The sequence below is a fragment of the Echiichthys vipera genome, assembly GCF_963691815.1.
Source record: "Echiichthys vipera genome assembly, chromosome: 8".
Lineage (NCBI taxonomy): Eukaryota > Metazoa > Chordata > Actinopteri > Perciformes > Trachinidae > Echiichthys > Echiichthys vipera.
In genome coordinates, this window is record NC_139833.1 from 26,397,500 (window position 1) to 26,418,889 (window position 21,390).

The 21,390-nt window shown below is 41.9% G+C and overlaps 1 protein-coding gene across 1 annotated transcript in view; it reads left to right on the forward strand.

Annotated features, from left to right (window-relative positions):
- The window catches only part of znf407 (zinc finger protein 407), a 153,096-nt gene extending 134,493 nt beyond the window's left edge, over nucleotides 1-18,603 (forward strand). The window contains exon 9 of the mRNA XM_083919194.1: nucleotides 17,510-18,603. Coding sequence (XP_083775320.1) covers nucleotides 17,510-18,378 — 869 coding nt within the window. The 3' untranslated portion in view covers nucleotides 18,379-18,603. The remainder of the gene's footprint in view (nucleotides 1-17,509) is intronic.
- Nucleotides 18,604-21,390: the final 2,787 nt, after the last annotated feature.

The window sequence follows — 21,390 nt, forward strand, 5'->3', positions numbered from 1 at the left end:
TTTGCAACAACTCTAATCACACCGTTCATTCGTGCACATATGCAGCACATTGCATCCACGATTCTTCAGGAAGCCTTTGGGTTGTTCGAGGTGGGAGGCTGCAGAGCTGAGAAACACTACCTCCCTATCTGTACCGAGATACAGAAATAATAATGGAAATAAAAATGTGTTGGTGCGTGCGGGGAAAATCTTTCCGCTGGAAGGAAGAAAAGGGAATTATCACATATAGTGATGTCTTCATGCATGTAGCGATACTCTGTCTCTTTTTATTTAAGAGATAAACATCAGTAATTGGTGGTTGATGTACGGTTTCTAGGCTGCATTCTCTACAGGTACATATATACAACCGTTCTCTTTTAATCTGTGTGTGTGCGGTGGTTTCACAGGATTCAAATGTTTGTTCTCAAGAGCTTAATCTCTTCTCTCAGTCATGGTGGAACCGTATAGTAAAAGCTGGCTGGAGCCTGGCTAGTACAGGTTGGTAGTTACTTTATGTCTCCCTCCACAGTGTCTTCTTTTTTATTTTGCCTCACAATCCGGAAGAATTGATGGAGTCGCTGTGTTTATTCCGGCAATGTCAGCACAGCACACACACACTTTCACTCTCCCTCGTTCTCTTCCTCGGTCTCTCTCTCTTTCCCTCTCACGAGGTAAACATATTTTGCAGAAAAGCTGACGGAGAGCTTGTTTTAACAACCTCAAGGTCAGCAAGTCAAAGCCTGCAGTCGTCACGCCAGCTTCACTGTGTGTCGCCGGCCTGTGTGTGTGTGTGTGTGTGTGTGTGTGTGTGTGTGTGTGTGTGTGTGTGTGTGTGTGTGTGTGTGTGTGTGTGTGTGTGTGTGTGTGTGTGTGTGTGTGTGTGTGTGTGTGTGTGTGTGTGTGTGTGTGTGTGTGTGTGTGTGTGTGTGTGTGTGTGTGTGTGTGTGTGTGTGACAATAGTATGGCATCTCCATGGCAGATTTATACCTCACCATGCACCTTCAATAATTCAATAACAGTGCCTGTGTCTCCTCCCCAGCTCTCTGTGTCATTATAGAACAGGGCTAAATGCCACCAGGCCTAGTCCTTCGCTCTGCCGGTGTCTCTCTACTGCAGAGCCACAGCACACACACACACACACACACACACACAAACACACACTCTGGAGTGCTCCTCCGCTGCCCCACTTTCAGTCGAGACCCTACAGCTTAGCTGCTTAAAGCCTGCTAAATTTGTCATGTTAGTTAAATTACAGCTACAACCTGATTAGTTTCATCTATTATGTTTCTCTTCTACACAAACAATACTCTGTGGTGACCACAATTGCATTCAACCATGATGAGCATCGGAATCAGTTAGTTCCGCTGTTCCCTCACCTCCTTTATGGCCTGTCGATGCCTCCTCCCTGTGGTGCGAGGCTGTTTTAACCCCCCTGACCTGTCTCCTAGCCCTGCTTAGCTGTATTCTGGACATCCGTGACTCCTCTGGTATTACGGAGCTCCTTCAATCTCTCCCATCGATCCAGCTTTCCCCTTCTGTTGCTATGCGCTTCAACCCCTCTCTGACCCATCCTCTACTGTCTCATAGTCCTGTCTAGTAATGTGCCCCCCAGCAATGCCCTCCCTGTGCGCACTTGTATGTGTGTGTATGTGCACGCACATGTGTGTTCGCCACTGACCTGAGTGATGAGTGGTGACCCTCTGGCTGGCGCCTGGCGTCCTCCTCACTCCTATTGATTAGATCTGAGGTTTCATACAGTAGCCGCCTCACGTGACTCTGTCATTTACTGTCTCTCCTCTGTCTCCGACCTGTCCTGCACACACAAACACACACACACACACACACACACACACACACACACACACATTCATTCAGTCACTTATGAACCATGCATGTAAGCGATGAGCTCGTTCTCGTCTGTGCTAATGAATGCGAAAGAGGATAAAGCACCAGATTCCATATCGCATGTACACACATACACAGGCATCCAGGAAAATTAGTTTAATTAAGAGACAACAGATGCAGCATGCTAACCGCTTGTATCATATAATGAGTCAGCAGCAGAGTGAAGTGCGAGCGAAGGATCAGAGAGAAAGCTAGGATACAGCTGTCGATGTTAATATACACGTTAGGGTTTGATTTGATTTGATGGAGTGCGATTTGCGAGTCTTTCATTTCTCAACGTGCCAGGTCGTTTCCTGCCCTCACAGCCTTTGGTAAACAGCGTCCTCAGAAAAGCTAGACCTTTTTTCTGTGTGTGTGTGTGTGTGCCTCTTCCACTCAGTCTTTGCCACAGTAATGCTCAGGTTAAGTGTAGTTGCAGGCTATTATACATCATTAGGGTAAGTAAGGCTCAGGCAGCGCAGCAAGAGAAATGGACTCTTTCAGATGCTTCATTCCTCACCGGCCATGGCTGAAATAGGACCTGACGTCACACACACACACACACACACACACACACACGCTCATATACAGGCACAAACTGCTTGCATGGAGCAAGCAGCTAGCCACTTATCCAGTCAGTCAGTCACAAATCACCCTGTCAATCAGGTGGTTTATAGAAGCTAAAGTCTCCTGATCGCTGTGAGTCAGTCAATCCAACATGCCACTCTACTTCCACAGCAGAAATTGAAATGTTCTAAATGGATAGATGTGAGTGTTTTATTGTGTTTTCACATTTTATGATACATGTTAATATCAGCCATGGATTTAGAGTGAGGTAATTTCCTCTAACCATGTCAATTAGAGTCAGGCTGGCACATGGGTAAGATGTAGGCCTTTCATTAGAATTAGAGATAAACCATACAGTATGATGGATAGGATGCAATTTATTTCTGTAATTATTGTGGCATTTATTAATAATTAATTTAAATGTTTAGTTGGCATTATGTTTTAGTTTAATCCAAATTCTTTTCTTGGCACCAAGAAAAGAAAATGCAGAGAAAAACATGTTTCTTGATCATTTTTGTCTTAAATAATCTCAGTATCAGCATCATCCTTCAAAAGTGTGTATCCAACCACATGAGCACAGAGATCAGACAAGCAGTATACACTACATAGCTGGGTTTAAAAGGTGAAATGTCCTCTGTTATCTCTCTCTGAGCTTGTTGTGTTTCCAGTGCAGAGGGACACAGTGGTGTCCTCTGCCCAGAGGATGGACCTCCAGCTGGGTTTAAAGACAGAGGCCGGCTGGGTGGCAGAGGCACAGGAACATGGAGGTGATAGATGAAGGAGGACAGGAAAAAGACTAATTGTTCTCATTATAGAACAAATAAAAATCAATACCTCTCAAAGCAAGGGGGAGGTAGTAGTGATCTTGAAGGGCACTGTAGTTATTGCATAGGAGTGGATTTTGTTGGAATTACAAGTGGTGGCGAAGGCGCAGTGGAACCAATCACATTTGAATGCTAATTCCGATAAAGGACAGTTAGATTAATAGATGTGGCGGTCCAGCGCTGGTCCTTCCCCCTATAAAGCAGTGGGGGTGTTTGAGATTGAAGTTTTAAATGCAATTAAATGGGAAAACACAAGGCAAAAAAGGGGAGATATTTCCCCAATTTTTTCAAATTAAAGCAGGAAATTTCATTACCAGGGGAGCATATTTTACACAGGCAATTACAAGGTCAATACATCTTCAACATCCCCCCTTAAAGTCCTCATATATTTGTTCAGGGATTTTGTTCTTGTATTTTAGTTTAATTGGCTATGGAGAGGCTATGCAGAAGGTCTGCGTAGTACACAAATACACACAAACACACACACAAGCCCTCAAATGCAATGATTCTTATGCATTAATATCCTTGAGGTTTAGTCTTACTTTAACCAAAACCACTACATGTATAACCCTAACCAATGCTGTAACCCTAGCCTTACAACTATTTAGCTACTCGCCCTTGCCTGATAACTGTTCACTATGAGTCAAAATGTCCACAAAACTTAATGTCCTCACAAATGTAGTTGAGAGCGGCCACAAGTCAGTCCTCACACGAAAGCTAAACCAAACTGTGTGTGTGTTCCACAAACAGATAGGGGCTCTGGTCTGGTTTCTCTCTGACACAGCTGACAACATTGTGTGCAGTGTTTCTGAATACGTGTGTGTGTATATGTACTCTATGTGTGTGTGCTCAGACTTAAAGAGCAGCTCTCACTCACATGTTGACTTTGAACTTTTGGTTTTTAGTACATACAAAGACAGAGCATGGGAACAGTGCTCATACTGTGTACACTTTTCTTGTATGGAGAATAATAATCATTGTCAATCAATCACAAACTTTTTAAAAGTATACAAAGTACTTTACAGAAGTTGAAAAAAGGCGCTGCAACAAAGAAAACATGAATAGAAAAAGAAGTAATAATTTGAAGGAGAAATCTATTTTAAGAGGTTTAAAATACTAAACTGGTACGCACTGAAACATGTCAATGCCAATCTCTTCATAGTTTCTTCTCTGTCAGGTTGTTTTCCTCTGATTTAGCCTGTCTTACAGCAGTAGGGACAGCACACTGTATGATAGAAATTCAACAGTGAAGCAAATTGGCAGAGCCACAGAGGGCGGATCGACAGCAAGAAGACAAGCTGGGAAGGAGGCGGAGTGCAGAGGAGGCAGTGTGAAAGATAGAGAAAGAGTGAGATGGAGATGATGATGGAGGGAGAGAGAAGCAGTGGTTGTTTATATAACATCTCCACGATGGTCTTTGGCATGCATCAGGGGGCCGAGCCATCAATCACTCCATCTGTGTAAAATCACGAGCTGACTCCAATATTGCTAAATATTTATACTGTCACATACACACAGGCGTGCAGATGAAAAGAGTCATTCATTAGGGCCTTCTCAGGCCTGTCAGCCTGGAGATGGAGATTAGAGAAGCAACCTCCCACCGCGCCTGCCTCTCCTCTCACCGAGCTCCTCAGCCCTATATATAGAGCCATCAGGACGATAAATATCTCCAGCATGCCTCTGTTAGGTAAATACCCAGTAAATATGACAGGGAGGACCGGCGACTAAGCCAAACAGACCTGTGTGTCTGTGAATGTGTATTGTGTATGAGTGTGAGTCATTCAACAGGGACCAACAGAGACTTGTCATATTGTCATACAATATTCTGTATGGATATACTGTATGGACGGCCAGGCTTTGATTTAATTGGCATCGGTGATGTTTTCATCCATTAAAGGGTGGGTTGTTTCAGCTGCTGATCACAAGCCAACCAACCATTAATAGAAACTTAGCAAAGTGTCACTCTGCTGAAAGAATGTGCTCCTTGTATAAATCTGTCCTCGTAACTCATCGTGCTTTGAGACTACTAGTAAACTTTGATATATACTCTGTTGGCATGGGGTTGTGTTGTGTATAATGTAGGACCCAGTGTTGTGGGACCTTGATCCAGTTTGATCCCTCCAGCTTGACCTCTGCTCTCTCAACTTTATGGGAGTGCATCTCTGAATTGCTTAAATACCCCTATTATGTGTTGTATTGCCATCAGTGTCTTATTGCTATCATTGCTATTTTCTTTTTTGTTGAAAGAAATAGAGGAGCAAAGGGAAAATAAATATGAACTATATGTAGTGATATGTAGATAGTTACATAGATATACTGTAGGTGCATACATTAAAGACAATTATTATTATTTTATAATTTTTATCATCATTGATGGTGTTGCACTCGCTAGTACACATGAAAGTGACAAATTATCGGAAATAGTTTGTAAAGAATGAGAAAGAGAGCTTGATGAAGAAAGTTCTCACTTTCTCAACCCCATTCACTGTGCCAGTTTCTGCTGTCAGATTGTTGCTTTCAAACAGTTTGAGAAATTGTGGGACACAGCGCACCAATTCTGACATCAGGAAGGTGAAAGGAGATAGGGCTCCAAAGCTATTTGACCATCCGACGGGCACTTTGTGTTGAGCATACTGATGCCGTAATGTCCTCATATCACTTGTATTGTCTGAGCAATGGTCCAAAAAGAAAAAGAAAAGCAGCAACTCCTCACAATTTGTTGGCCGAAACTAATGAATATTTTTCATTTTTGAGTGAAGTTGTCTTGAGATTGGTTAGTTGACTATTCGAATAGAGGCTGTTTGAAGCTGTAGTCTGGGACTTCTACATATAAGTCAACATCATTACATTACATTCAAGCCCATGTAAAACAAGTTCAGACATTGCGGATTAAGCCTCACAGCCAGGAAAAGCACTCTGGATTGCGCAGTGTCCTGGAGTTTTCCCGTACTGGTACACCGGAAGTGGATTTAGTTACATGTATTCACGCTGTTTCAAAAGCAAATGACATGCTATTTTATCTTCATAACACAGCAACACTGGTTCACAAGAGAAGAAAGGGACACAGAAACCCACTAACCCACTTTTTAGAAATGAAGGCAAGATTCAGTTTATGATTTGGAAACACAATGGAATCCATGCGTGTAACAATTGTTCTCAGGGACTAATAAACAAGCTAGCAATGCTAATCTCTGGAAGGACGAGATGGAAGGGATCTCTGCTGTACAGACAGCTAGAAATGCTGTACAGCGACACTAGTGGCGGGCGGACCTAATAGCTCTTCCATAAAGCGAACAGGGAGGAAATGGGCAGCAAGCAGAGTAACAGGGGGATTTGAATGGGACCTAATGTATCGATACTTGCGGCCAAAAAAACGCTACTTTCTGTGGAAACAAAATATCGATTTATTTAGCAGATTTGCTAAAATCTTACAGCCCTATGAACATCAACACATTTTGTCAAGTCAATATAAGAGGATGAATGCTATTAGAATTAAAGGTATTAGTAGATTATTGTGGAGCTGGTAAATATTGTTGTTAAAGATATATATTACATTTCTTTGGGATTTAGACAAAAACAATTTGATGTCTCCACCTAGGGCTGTTGAAACATGTGATGGTAAACCGAACAATATATCAATTACACACTAGGTTTGGATGAAGAAAACCTTCCTTCCATGACTGCTTGCTGTAGTCAGATTGGAAGAGTTAGGCTTCTCTTTGATTCACGGCCTTGGACTATCTATCATAGCAATCTTTTTTTCCCTGCCAACCTAATCTGGCCTAGTTCTTTACTCCACCTACATTTTTGTTCATCATTCATTGCATCTGCCTTTATGGACCTCAGATCAGTGCGCGGGCCAGGCATTGGAAACAAAAGACACCAGCAACATCGTCTTCACACTGTAATTACAAGAATGGTGGGGGGGGGGGGGGGGGGGGGGTCATTTTGATTAGCAAAAAAGCTTTTATTCTCAACTCACGTCCATAATTAATCATTAAATCATGGGAGAGTGAGTGAGAGGGACAGATTGGGGGACACAGTGAAAGGAGGGTGGAGGGACGTAGCGGTGGAGAGAAAGGGAAAAGGCATGTAATTATCTGCAGAAGTTCGACATCCCCAGTAAATCCACGGAGCCGTCTGACATGGCTAATTAAAGAAGCAATCAAAGGTCCACCTCCAGAGATTTTTAGAGAAAGACGAGAGCGAGGAAGAAGGAAGCAGACTAGAAAGATGCCCTAATGGGGAGAATGAGAGAAGGGAAAGGAAGGAGGGGGAACATGGCAAAAAAAAGAGTGTTGTGATCTTTGTTATTGTTTCATATGTCAACTGTCCCTTTTGGATTCTTGAATGAGGCTCTTAAGCCTTCTGTCTTTTCTGTCTCTTTTTTTCTTGCATCAGGCCATCACACTGTGACCATTTCTCAACCCCATATCGAGCCAGGGGCATAAAGTGGTGGGGAAATGTCCCTTTCTCTACTTCCTAAACCCTATATTCATGCCGCCCTTGCTCGGACCATGCCCATCTTTTGACTCAGCCTTCATTTTGATCTCAACTATACTTCTGTAATGTGTCGTGACTGTATCTTGCACGGTTGAGGCGCTATATCGCCGTGACGACAGACATATAAATATCTGGCAAAATACTCAAAACCTGCTACAGTAGGTGTCTCCAGGACCACATTTTGCCATGATGACTCACAAGGTGAAAACAATACCAGCGTCATAGTTGCAGCTAGTAATGATGCCTCTTCTGATGCTGTACCGGGGCACGTAATCAGTGATGTATCCTGCAGTCATCAGGTGTTTCAGGCCTTTCAGCATTAGAAGCTGTCTTGCTGGCAGCCCTGCTGTGGTGGATCAGGCCTCACTTTGTGCAACTGTAGCAAACTCCCACACATTTGCTCTTTTTATCCGTAGCCAACCAGATGAATTCCTAGCAGCCTCTGTGATGCAAAGTGGCACTATCCAGCAGAGGCACGGCATCCTGTACTAACTGTACCGACTAACCAAGACTTCATGCTTAGTCTGCTTACTGTAATTTGAAAATCCCCTCCATCTGGTCCTCCCAGGAAGCAGTTCGCACTGTTAGCTTGTTTATTACTCCCTGAGAACAATTGTTACACTCATGGATTCCATTGTGTTTCCAAATCATAAACTGAATCTTGCCTTTATTTCTTAAAAGTGGGTTTCTGTGTCCCTTTCTTCTCTTGTGAACCAGTGTTGCTGTGTCATAAAGATAAAATAACATGTCATTTGCTTTTGAAGCAGCGTGAATACATGTAACTAAATCCAGCCTGCATCCATAACATTTGTGCTTGTGTATTTATTGTTGCTAATTTCATAGCTGGAACTGAAATGCTATTTACTGTACTGTAACCAAGTAAATGGCCACAGGAGACAAACAAGCTATTCACAGGATGGAAAGTGAAGGTGTAGTGGGGACACAAATAATTTCCCCGATGATTGTGTGTTTTTATTGTGCTTCCCCCTTCTCCTCTCTCTCTCTCTCTCTCTCTCTCTCTCTCTCTCTCTCTCCGGGGCCACAGACCCGGGGGACACTAGCTATATAGAGTTAGTGAGGACCAGATTATACTCGCACTGGGTCATCCTCTGTCAGCAGAAAAAGAGCTGAGAGCAGGACACTGACCTGTGCGCCCTCAGACCATGGTGTGTTTGTGTGTGCGTGTGCGTGTGCGTGCGCGCATGTTTCTCACCTTTTCAAGCCCTTCCCAGCTCAATCTATGGCGTACACTACACTGTTTTGGATGTAATGATATTAACTCTATGACTATCATAGACATACTATTCTTGTATGCTAGTATTAAAGATATATTTAAGAATATTTAATTTCTACCTTTTGATATTTTTCTTTGATATGTGGGTATCTGTTCAGTGCAAGAAGTATTTTGTCACTAATTGGAGCACCTTAGTTTATCCATGTTCCACAACCAGCCTTGTTTACTTCTACGTCGATGATTTCCTGTTTGTGGGAAGGAATTACATGTATTGTTTTAGTTACACAATTTGTCTTTTAGCTGCGTGTAATTATGTTCTACTGTTATTTAAAACACGCTGTAGTTATCTGAAGCTCTTCATGTGAGGCTAACCCAAGTTACCTCCATTAAATCCTGGTTAAACTTGTGTTTTCTTTGCAACCTGGTGCAGCAGGAATGTCTTACAATCTTGGCCTGCACTCACATCACACACAGCTCATAGATGATGCGTCACTCTGTATATTGCAAACAACATCATTTATCCTCTTGGCGTCCACTTCTCGCCATACACAGTGAAGAAACATGGAGGAAAATGGAGGAAAAAAAACATTTGAGGGATTTTGAGACTTGCTTTCCTGCCAGAACCAAACTCTTTTAGAGAGTAGATATAGACTAATCATCATGTTACGTCAACTGACAACAGAAAACAACAACACAGACATTCATTTATTGGAGCAGATCAGGTAAAAGATATTCACTTTCTTTGACTTTCAACCGAAGTCACTGATGGATTAATATTTGCCTTCAGAGCCACCGTATCAATGTTACAGCCCAGAAGGCCCTCTGTCAGTCTGTGCCCTCATTCTCTTCTGTTTATTTGTCCTTGGGGTGTGTTCATCGCGTCTCCATCTCTCTCTCTGCCCAGTCCACCCGCTGTCAATCTGGCTGCTGTATAATTGGTTGTTTTTTGGTCGGCCGGCCTGTCCTCCCTGGCGTTGATTCATGGCGTTTGTAAAGGTGACAGTAGCGGCTGTCCCTACCAGACAAAGTAGAGCCATCACTAGCCAGACCTTAGCTGACCTGCTAGTTTGTGCAAACACACACTCACACACTCACACACAGACAACCACACAAACACACACACACACACACACACACACACACACACACACACACACACACACACACACACACACACACAGACATACACACACATACACGCATAGGAAACACATGCGGCTTTGCCTGAGGCCTCACAGGGGAGGAGAGGCAGGTAAGGTCACCATGTACACAGCTCGACCAAAGAAGATCCTAATATACACACAGAAACACACACTAAACACACACTTATGGGTGATTATCTTTTTTAGTAAGCAAAGAAATTCAACACATGTAAAACTAAATATTTTATACACACATCTTTGCACTTTGCACATATGTACAGACAGTAGTTGACACAAATCGTATTAATAAGATTTAAGAATGTCTTTACAAGTAATCAGTGCATGAAATCACTGAAACAATACAATGTATGAAACTGAAGATCAATCAAAAATACTTTTTTTATAAAGAAAATAATTAAATTCACACACATATATACATACACACACTGGAGATCGAAATTAGATAACAGATTATAAATACTTGATTTATTCTGAAATACTGTTATTTTTTATCGTTCAGAGTTTGATAGAATATCCACTGTGGTTGTACCACTGCTGTACTAGCATTTTTTTTTAAATAACCAAGGCATTTCAACAAAAACCTTTGTTTTGTGAAAAAAAAACAGTGAGTAAAATGAGAGAACAGTAACCATTGTGTCAGAAGAGAAGATTTAAACACTGTTTTTTTAGGACTATGGGATTCAAAAATGACTAGAAAGTGTAGAGTCCTATACATTAAAATACACATACTAATAAATATAAACACCAAAGAACACACACACATCTCGTGTGCAGGCCATCCCCGGTGACCTGGATACACCCAGAAGTAACACTTTATCTACTTAGCAATGTCACCTTCAAAAGCCTGCACCAGTGACACACACACACACACACACACACACACACACCTGGTTGTAAAAATATTTTCCCCACAAATAACAGTTGTATGTGTGTCAAGTTTAGGGTACTCCATCATGCTCTTTCTAAGGCACCAGCTTCATATCTATAATTGAAGGTAATCGGCTCCTAAAAGGATTGTAAAGGGTTTTGTGCTGTAGTTAAGAATTGATCATAAGCTCAGGCTCTTTCATGGTCTTGCCATTGACCTTGTAATTGATTTGTTGAGCATGTTTTTTCTCCTCTCTTGTGTTATGGTTCTATATAGTACATAGGCTTTGCTTGCGATAGTGTCTATTCAGGTTGATCTCTTTGTCTTTCATGTGTATATTTGTGTACATCTAGCCTTGTGAGAACCAATCAGAATGTAGCGTGTGGTACATTTAGGTTAATTTGAGGGTTGAATTTAGGTTTTTGGGATAACAACCAGTGCACTGTCCTCACAAGTATAACAAGACTAAGGTGTTTGCATGCCTGATTACATGTGCATGTGCAAGTGAGCTTACATTTGCAGCGAGCTGACCTGTGTTACAGTGAGTGTAATTGATTGTGTGTGTGCTTGTGTCTCGGTGTTAAGGTTAATTTCTCTAACTGCTGGTAAGTGCTGTCTGACCGCTCCCCTGGCGGCCTCTCCGAGCTGAAGTAATGCCACTTAGAGGCCCTGGACCCTCACTGCTGGCCACCCCATTGATCTTCTGGTCAATAATTGCATCTGTACTGTACACTGAGCAGGGAGGCTCCCCCACTGACCTGACGCTAACACACCGACTTGTGTAAGTCACGCCACACAAATGGTTAGCAAACTGCGGTCCAGGGATTTCCTAAGGGTCCTTAAAGAGCTTCCAGAGGAGTCTACAGAAAAATCTGGTTTAGTTTGATCTCAGTATCATTTCATTCATTAGGAGTGATCCCATTTGGAGAACAGATTGACTCTCATCTGTATTAAATCCCCCATAAAGCACAGACTGGTGTTCTCCCAAGATTTTTGTCTCATTAACATCCAACTCTTTAAACAAGACTAAGAGAACAAAGTGTTAAAAAGTGTTAAAAAGCGAATAAGCACACATTGTCCTTAAAACAATTTCAACTTTACGATTGTTTGTTGTTATTATTTGTGTGCAGTGCACACGCAATATGCAGATCGATTTCTGGGCCACTCACTTACCGACCTGTGGGACTGTTTTTACGACTGCAATAATTCCACAACCAAGTCTGATCTTGACCTTACATTACTTCTGGTGGCAAATTGCCACACTAGCTGATGGTAATACAAATAAAATCTAGGCTTTGCGTTTGTCATGTGATTTATTGAGAATTGTAGAATGTAACTACAAGATTTAGCTCTTTATTCTTTGTCAGTTGTTGTTGTTGTCCTGTATATAGATGTATATAATCCGTCCCTTCTACTCATCTTATTCTACTTCCTTTTTATTCCTCCGCTCAAGCGACACCTGTGGCCAAGTCATTGTTTTTGACTTGTCTGTGCATCCGTCCATACATATGTCTGTCCATACGTCCGTACGTACAGTATGTCCTTACATTCTTGTGAACCTGATCTCTCAGGAACCCCTGGAGGGATTTTCTTCAAATGTGACACAATTGCCCACTTTTTTTTCTTATTAGAACTTTTTTAAATTTGGAGGTCAAAGGTCAAGGTCCCTGTAGCCTCTAGTATGCCTCATTCTCATGAACTTTATATCGCAGTAACTATTTAAGGGGTTTCTTCAAATGTGGCACAAATGTCCACTTGGACTCGAGAATGTAATTTGGCCATAATTCACAAATTCCTAAACACACAAATGTCTAAAAGGATTAAATGATGAAGTGATGACATTTTCTATACAAAAGCTTAAAGGTCAACTTCACTGTGACATCGTAATGTTTATGGCCATTATTCAAGGACATAACTGAGGAACAGAAGAACAAGTGCAAGGTGGTTGTTTCCCTCTGACTCTTTGTCTCTCACATCTTCCATATTACTGTCCTCACATAAGTCATCTGGATAGAGAAAAAAAGTAAATCCATGCCTCTGCATGATGTGTGGATGTGATTTGCTGAAAATTGTTTTTTATTAAGTCCCCCCCACACACACACACACACACACATTTACTATGAGCGCTGTACACGTTTATTATTAGTCACTGATTCAGTTTTACTGAAAGAGTTTCTTTTTGACATTTGTGTCATCTGGAAATCAAGATGACATCACCAATCGTCTTTGTATCCTTGTCTTCCTCCTGTTGTTTTATTCCTCTCAGGGAGCCTCCATCTTGTTTCAGATCACAGCCAATAAAGCAGCCTGCCTCTCTCTCTCTTTCTCTATCTCTCCTACTTCCTGTTAGAGGAATCAGTCAGTCAGAACACTCAAAACACATATTAAACAGGCATCAGCCTCTCGCCGGGGCCAAATCACGCTGTTCAAATGTTGTTCTTCCACCGGGAGCACAGGACAACTGAAGAGATGGGATCTGCAACATTAACTTGATTCACGGCTGTGGCGACTGAGTGACACTCCATAAACCTCAGCGGGCCGCCGCTGGGTCCCGCCGACAGCACCCCATGGCTAATGTGACACACACTAGCAACGCATAGCCTTACCACCCCCACAGCACTACACACACTCTGACACACACACACACACACACACACACACATACATACATACATAGATATAAGCAAGCACATAGAGGGGCTAGCACATACACACAAATATGTTTATATTGCACATATTGCACAGACGCACAGTAAAGCCTGACCTGAACATTCTACCCAGATCTTGACAAACACATACAGGATGGGAGTTCAAGGAGTCACATTAATGCATACATGCATTAGCACATATTTGGTGCAAACTGGCAAATCCGAGCAAGCTGAACATACACACACAGTCACATTAATACCCCCCCCCCTCTCTCTCTCTTAAAACACACACACACACACACACACACACACACACATACACACACATATATAAACAGGTTTTATGATAATGCAGCAGAAACTGCACAACCATTGAGTTATTGTCCTTTCCAGCCGACCTCTCAGCTCGCAGCATTTTGGCGTAGGCAGTTAGCATCAGCCCTGTAGCTCTGTGTAAATAGGTAACCTCTGCTGCTCAAAATGCCAACTTCCTCTGGCTGCCTTCTACAGTGCTGACTCTCTCCACACACTAAGTACTACGCTTGTCACTTGAGATACAAATAGTGAGTCCAAATTGATATTTACTACACAGACTTGTTGCCTGTGTACTGCAATATCACAGTGATTTTTTCGGTTTGTTTGCTTTTAAACTGATGCACATTGTTATCTTATACTACATATGTAAGGAGAGGTTAGGAGTTGATATACTGTCTAGAGACAAATAGAGACTCATTACGTGAGAGAAGAGGCAGGCTAAAAGAGTTTGAGAAAGGGTGAAAGACAGCAGGTTGGCTTCAAATCTATATCTGTTGGTCAGAATCAGGGTTATCAGGTATTTAACAGTATTTAAGCTTCAATGCTAAATGTAGCCTCGATAACAATAAACCTCCCTCTTAACAAGGACCTGCGCTATTTTACACTAAAAGGAAATGGTTTGTAGTAACTGCTCTTACAAGGTATCAAAACACACAAAGAGAAAAGTCTTCTGAAAGCTTTAACAGCTTTATCCTCAGAAAATCACCCTGTACATCTACACGTAAAAGACTACACTCTCTCTACTCTCTCAATATGATATGATATTAATTGTGATTCAACAGCAGAAAATACAGCCTGACTCTTCTAATCATCTGCACAGTCTTTGTGAAAAGAGATCTTGAAATGGATGTCTTTTGTCCGGGGTTCTTTCTTTGTGGGCTATTTCCTAAAATAAAAACAGATGAGCAGTCTTCTCATCGCGTAGTGGACTGAGCAATGAAACAACAATCGCAGTATCTCTTTAAAGCCTTGAAACAGGCAGGAAGTGTCAGTTGATGCATGTGTTTCTATGACAGTGCCATTTTATTGATAACTTAAGTGCTCTGTAATTGAGTTCTTAGCTGAATCTGGGAGCTATGTTAAACTCTTAAGCCCCTTTCACACATGCACTGCAAACCTAAAATGATCTAGACATTACCCTGCGGAGCTGCATGTGAGAATGCAAATGTCCAAATCTGTTAGATCAGACATCAAACCAGTTTACCCTACCACCATTTCCCATGGTAGACAAGTCTGTGTGATCTTCGATTGAGCCCGTTGATGTGTGAGAACAGTGGGGCTAGACCCGAATATTCAAATATTCGCTCGTTGGGTAGGTAAGGTATTCAATTTTGGTATTCGGACATTTGTTCTGTTTGTTTTTTTTACACAGTCCTTAAAATATAATGCCTTTAATTAAACCAAAAGACACGTGTTGCAGCACCGTGTTTACACGTCAGCTCAGTTGTGAGTCTTTACTGTGTTACACTGGGATTTACGGTCTCTTTTCTTCTCGCCACGCTTGGTTTTTGTGTCTGGATCAGAGAGCAGCTGCAGGACAGTCGCTAACTTTTTTTTCTGCTACCAACATTAGCTGCTCTGTTTGTAAAAAATGTAGGCCTAAAAGACATGCATGCAGGTGCTAATTTATTAATGCCAAAACAGTGAAACAGTGTGTCTGGGACATGGAGACACTTCTGTCGGAGTTGTTTTATAACCTAGCCGTCTGTGTGCTTTAACTGTAGCAAACTGCCGATGTTTTCAGGCAATTTAATGAAGATGAACACTGCCTACGTGTGTGTAATGCTATTATAGCTCATTCCCCCTACTACCTGAATATTCGCTATTGATAAGTACTCAAAAAATGGTTTTCGGGACAGCCCTAGAGTACAGCAGCTCATTGTGCGTAGAATTTACAGCTAGCAAGTGGACGTGCTGATGATGTTTCTATCTTCTGGCTCAAGCAAAACCAGAAGAAAACAAACATAAGAGGGTAAAGGAGAAGGGTGATATACATGAAGACGACAACAAAAAATGTCTAACTGGAGAGATGGTGAGATTTGCCAAAATAATCTGTCAAATTTAACGCAGGCAATAAACTGGGCTGTTTATGACTAAATTAGGAACCTGCTCAGTGACTGCAGTGTGATCAGCCTCCTGGGCGGCCTCCACAATTCCTGTCTTTCCAGGTCTTCACAGTTCACTCTAATGCTGGACACACTTTGAACACATAAAGAGTTCACCGTTTCCTCCAGCGCTTCATGTACAGGCTAGTACAGACAGTCCATTTTGAGAGTGTACCTGCACAGGACTAACATGTCTGGTGTAACCAAAAGGAATAGTGGTCACTGCCACTACTTGTCCAATAACGCGAGAGTCACAGCTAACACATCTCAGTGCCTGTTTACAGTGGAAGAGGACAGGGCACAGTTGGGTCAGAGACTGTTTGCAGCACAACTCTGACTTTCTGATCACACTGCCAACCTTGTGAGTGCAGGACATTAAATGTCAGGGAGAGATAGGAATATCAATGATTGATGAGTTTGTTCTTGTATGTACTGTGAGATCTGTGTGATCTCATCCCCACCCTGGGGGGTAAACCTTTTACTTCCAAAATGTCAACTTTTCAGGAAATTAGAACAACAAGTTATTTTGTAGTTTTCAAACAATGTGATGTCTTGAAGAGAGGTTTTTATATTTCAGTTTGATAGTTTAGGTTCATGACTCTTGTACAAACCTTCAGGTGAAACTAAAACATTGCAAATGAGGGTGATAATATTGTGTGCACTTCCAGTATTTGTACAATAATTTCTTTGTACTCAGATGCTAAGGTGCGAAAAGAGTCCCTTCTTCGCTGTCTCAAACCCCGATTTTCTGCATAGATTAGCCTACAAGTGTCTCAGCAAGGCACTGTTTAAACAATGGCATTTCTGACACTGTTCCTATCACCTTGGAAATACCATGGCAACCTGTGATCTGAGAGGGCATTGTGTGGCTCAATTAGCACGAGCCGTATCTCACCACACTCTTCCGCCAGTCTAATATCTCCATATTCTGTCTCCTTAAGTGACACAAATATGTGATGTGTTACATCACCTTTTATATCAACTTCCATATACAGTACAGCAGAGTTTTCCTTTTTTTTTTTTACAGCAATGAATTCATAAATATGATTTCAACAGTTGTGGTTGCCAAGAACATTAAGAAAGAAGATGCATATGAACAACCATGTGTGGTACTGTATGAGCAGTAATTCCCATGCCTTAATCTGGTGTTAAGATATGATCCTGACCATCTTGCAACCAAATTATTTTCCTTTTATATTCTGTTTAGACAACATCCCTGCTATATCTCATTTAAGCTCCTATTGTCTTTTCACACACACACACATGCCACGGTCAAAGGAAGATTTGAAGTACTTTAATGCTGTCATCTTTCTACCACGTTTGGTGTAATTTTCAGTTTTGGTGGTCTAGGAATTGGATAAATCATCAAAATACCAGTAATGTGAACTGTAATGTCAACTGTGTCTCTGTGTTCCCCAGGTATTGTGTCCAAGTCTTTTGAGTGTCGTCTGAAGGGTCAGGGGGCTACGTTTGTGGAATCAGAAGCTGCAGACTCCCCTTTGCACATTAAGGGTTTATCTGAGGCATCCGGCCACGATGACTCTATCCAGCAGGTCATCATTATCCAAGGCTACGGCGAGGGGGAGGTGGCCATCGACCAGGCTCTAGAAGAGTCGGCTGCTGCCACCTTGCAAACGCTGGCCATGGCCGGCCAGGTGGCAGAGGTGCTCCACATCACCGAAGACGGACAAGTCATAGCCTCAGGCAGAGAAGTGGCATCGGCAGGGGCCCACCTGGCCGAAGGCAGCACCCAGTATGTGGTGCTGGAGTCTGGAGAGGCCAGGAAAGAGTTCCGGGCTGTGGCTAGAGGAGGGGTAGCAGTGGCAGCCACAGGACAAAGTCACATTGTTTCAGAGTCGTCCACAGCTCTGGATGCTCTGCTCAGTGCTGTCAGCGAAATGGGCCATCAAGAGGAAATGCAAGGAGAGGCAGCCGTCGTCCATGAGGTCCTGACCCCTGAGGTAGCCCAGCCTGTGCAGTCGGACGTGAAACAGGAGCAGGAGGAGTTGCAGGTCATCCACGAGACCGGCCAGGAGCAGATGCAGGAGGTGCTGCAGCTGGCCGCATCCCAGATGATGAAGGAAGGTCTAACCCAGGTTATTGTCAATGACGAAGGAACGCACTACATTGTGACAGAGCTGGACAACTGCACCTTACAGGTGGAGGAGGGCGTGTATGGAGAGGCTGGTGCAGGTGACGGGGAGGTGCAGCAGGCAGAGCAGCAGGCTGGAGAAGAGATGGTGGTCTACCTGGATGGAACCCCTCATAATATAGTTCTGGAAGGGTAGAAGACAGAGAAATGAACTAAAAAGGGATATTTGTTGTTGTATTTCAGTTGTCGTTTTCTTTTCTGTTTTTTACTATTTTCACTTGGGCTGTGCTATACTCAGGTTAAACATCATTTTTTCAGTGGGACAGTGAGTGAGAGGTTTTGGTGCTAAGTGAGTTATCTTGCAGTCCAGTCACAACCACCAGGAAGACATTAACCACACAGTAATGCCGTGTAACTTCAAATGGATATATTTCCTCTTGAAATATAATTTTAAAATGCATCTAATATTCTGAAAGTCATTACAAAGGAAAATGTGTATTCTGCTTTTTTTTTTCTTACAATACTTTTGTTTGATGTTAAGTTTTTGTTTGTGATTTTAGAATTTTGACTTGTATATTATTTTTTCTTTCCATCCTTTTAAGGGGTTAGTTTATTACTAGTAATACAATAATAACTTGATGTATTTTGAAAAACTCCAAAACAAATCTTTCAGATGATTTACATGAAATGAAATAAAGTTGATAATTATACATTTCAGTTTGTAAGTTCAGCTTCTCGGAAATCTCTAAAAAACATTAATGCAATTTCATTTCTATGAATAAAGATTGAGTCTAATTTAAAGACTGTGTTCAAATTTTTTTTCTTAGTAAATTGTCACATCAAGCACACATTTTAGCATCAGTACTGCAAACACATGTACAGCACAGCAGCATCATACAAGCAACATGCACATACATGCATCAGCTGATGGCTCCCATCATGCTTGCTGATCACTAACACTGTCATTATCATCACCATTATCATTATCGTCATCATGATCGCCATCATCCTAATCGTCATCCTCTCTTCTCTCCCCCATCAGACCCATTCTGTTCATTGCATACAACACGCTCATCCTTTTTCCCCCCAGCAGTATTCAGCACTGGAGGGAGAATCAATATTCATTTAGGCCTCTACACAGGCCTGGTTTCTGATGGAGTGAGTGGGAGAGCAGTATGACGGCTGCAAACACAATGGCCAACCGCTGAAAGTAGAGAGACAAAGCACTCGTACTCACAGAGAGCATCAAAAGATCATCCCTTTAACACACACACACAGGCATGCAACGCGCTCACAGAGCACGAAGGTGGGTTGTGAGAGAAAGTGGTAGAGGAGTGGGTAGTAAAAAGGAGAGGATTACAGATGGATGTTGAGAGAGGTGAGGCCAGAGAGAAGTGAAAGAGTGCTGAAATCCACAACCGCACAGAGAGATGGGAGCCTGTAATTTCACCTGTCTTTGTCTCCTGCTCTCAGCGCCATGTTGCATTTAGAAACTCACACAGTCTTTTAATGCTTTTTTTCCCCCTTCTCCATAGCAAATATAGGCACATTCAACAGAGGTCACATTCTCTGTGTGAGCATCCATATGTGTCTGTGAGCAGGAACCAAAGTTTGTTACCATCCACTAAGTCATAAAAGATGCAACAATAGCATTTAAAGGCCTTATATATTTATTACTGTAGTCTGCTTTGGAATTGCTAAATAGCCATATGTTATTCAGGTCTTATTGTATTAATATCAAAATACAGAGAGCAGTGTGCTGCACTATGGATTAGTACCTCATCCAATCCCACTTCTAAATATCTCTTTAAACCCCCTTTAACCACCACTCACACACACTGCTTTCCAGTGGGAGACCGGCAACTACTATGTTCTGTGAGGTAAAATTACAGTTTTTGTCAAAAGGGTCGGGTAAATGGCAACTGGCAATTTTATTTATATAGAACATTTTATTGCATGTTTCTTTGTTTTGAACCTAAAAGTGCTTTACATTAAAAGACAAAATATAAGAATAAACATAAGAACAAAACTTAAACAACAAATATGAGAATACAGTCTATCTACCAAAAAACAAGTGTGACCATAACAGATTAAACTACCCAGTGTAAGTAACCGTAAACCTGAGAGAATAAAGTTTTGAGTTTGCTTTTGAATGTGGACACAGCTGTGACGGACCTCATGTCACTGGGCAGCTTGTTCCAGTGAGCAGGACCACAGTTACTAAAGGCCCCTTCACCGGATCTGGATCTTATTCTGGGTACAGCTGGAAGACCTCTGTCATTATCAGTGAGCAAGTCAGAACTGTACTGAGGAGCTAATCCATAAATTCATAATAATAAACTCCTATAGCAGTTCAAGAGTATGATAACAGCAAGGGGCAAGACAGAAGTAAGTTGCACATACAAAGGCTAGGTAGGCGTGATAGCAAAAAATAGGCCGATCGCGTATATTCGTAAGTAAAAAGATTCTGCATATTGTCTAAAAATAACTATGCCAAATGCAGAATTGTGCGCCATTAATCCCGATTAAAAATGCAAAAGCAACATCCAACCTGCTTTATTTTATATTTCAGGGAATGTAAAGATGTTATACACAATTCTGGCCATTATTCCATAACCTTAAGTGTATTAAGTGAAAGTTTTCCATGTGACATAAGAATTGGAACTTTTTAAGCTACACATAAATGCACATCACATGGGAGGATTACCCCCCAACACTACACGCAGAATTACAAGGACTTACAAAACTTTATGGACATATCGAGCAATGCATTGAGCGTAGCTGAAACCTTGCTTATAGCACGGCAAGCCATATTTTTGCTCAGATTTTCAGCATCACTAACTGCATGATAATATTTACCTGTGGCAAAGAATTGCAGTGAAACACAGACACACTGCACAACGCTAGGTGCACGGCTTCTTTGTGTGTCATTACCAACACAAGGTCCGAAACGGATGATCGAATAGCGAATAATTATCGGGAAATGCAGAGGTTTTGGATCTGTCCCCACAGACCCTTAGTGTCCAGAGAGAGCCCTGCACGATAGGGGCTCCCTAAGAAAACATTGTCTAAATATTTTGACACAATGGTTACTGTTCTCTAATTTTGCTCACTTGCTCGTTTTTTTTTCGTGCCCTGGTTATGTAAAAGCCACAGTGGATATTTTATCAAATTCTGAACAAAAATTATAGTATTTCAGAATACATGT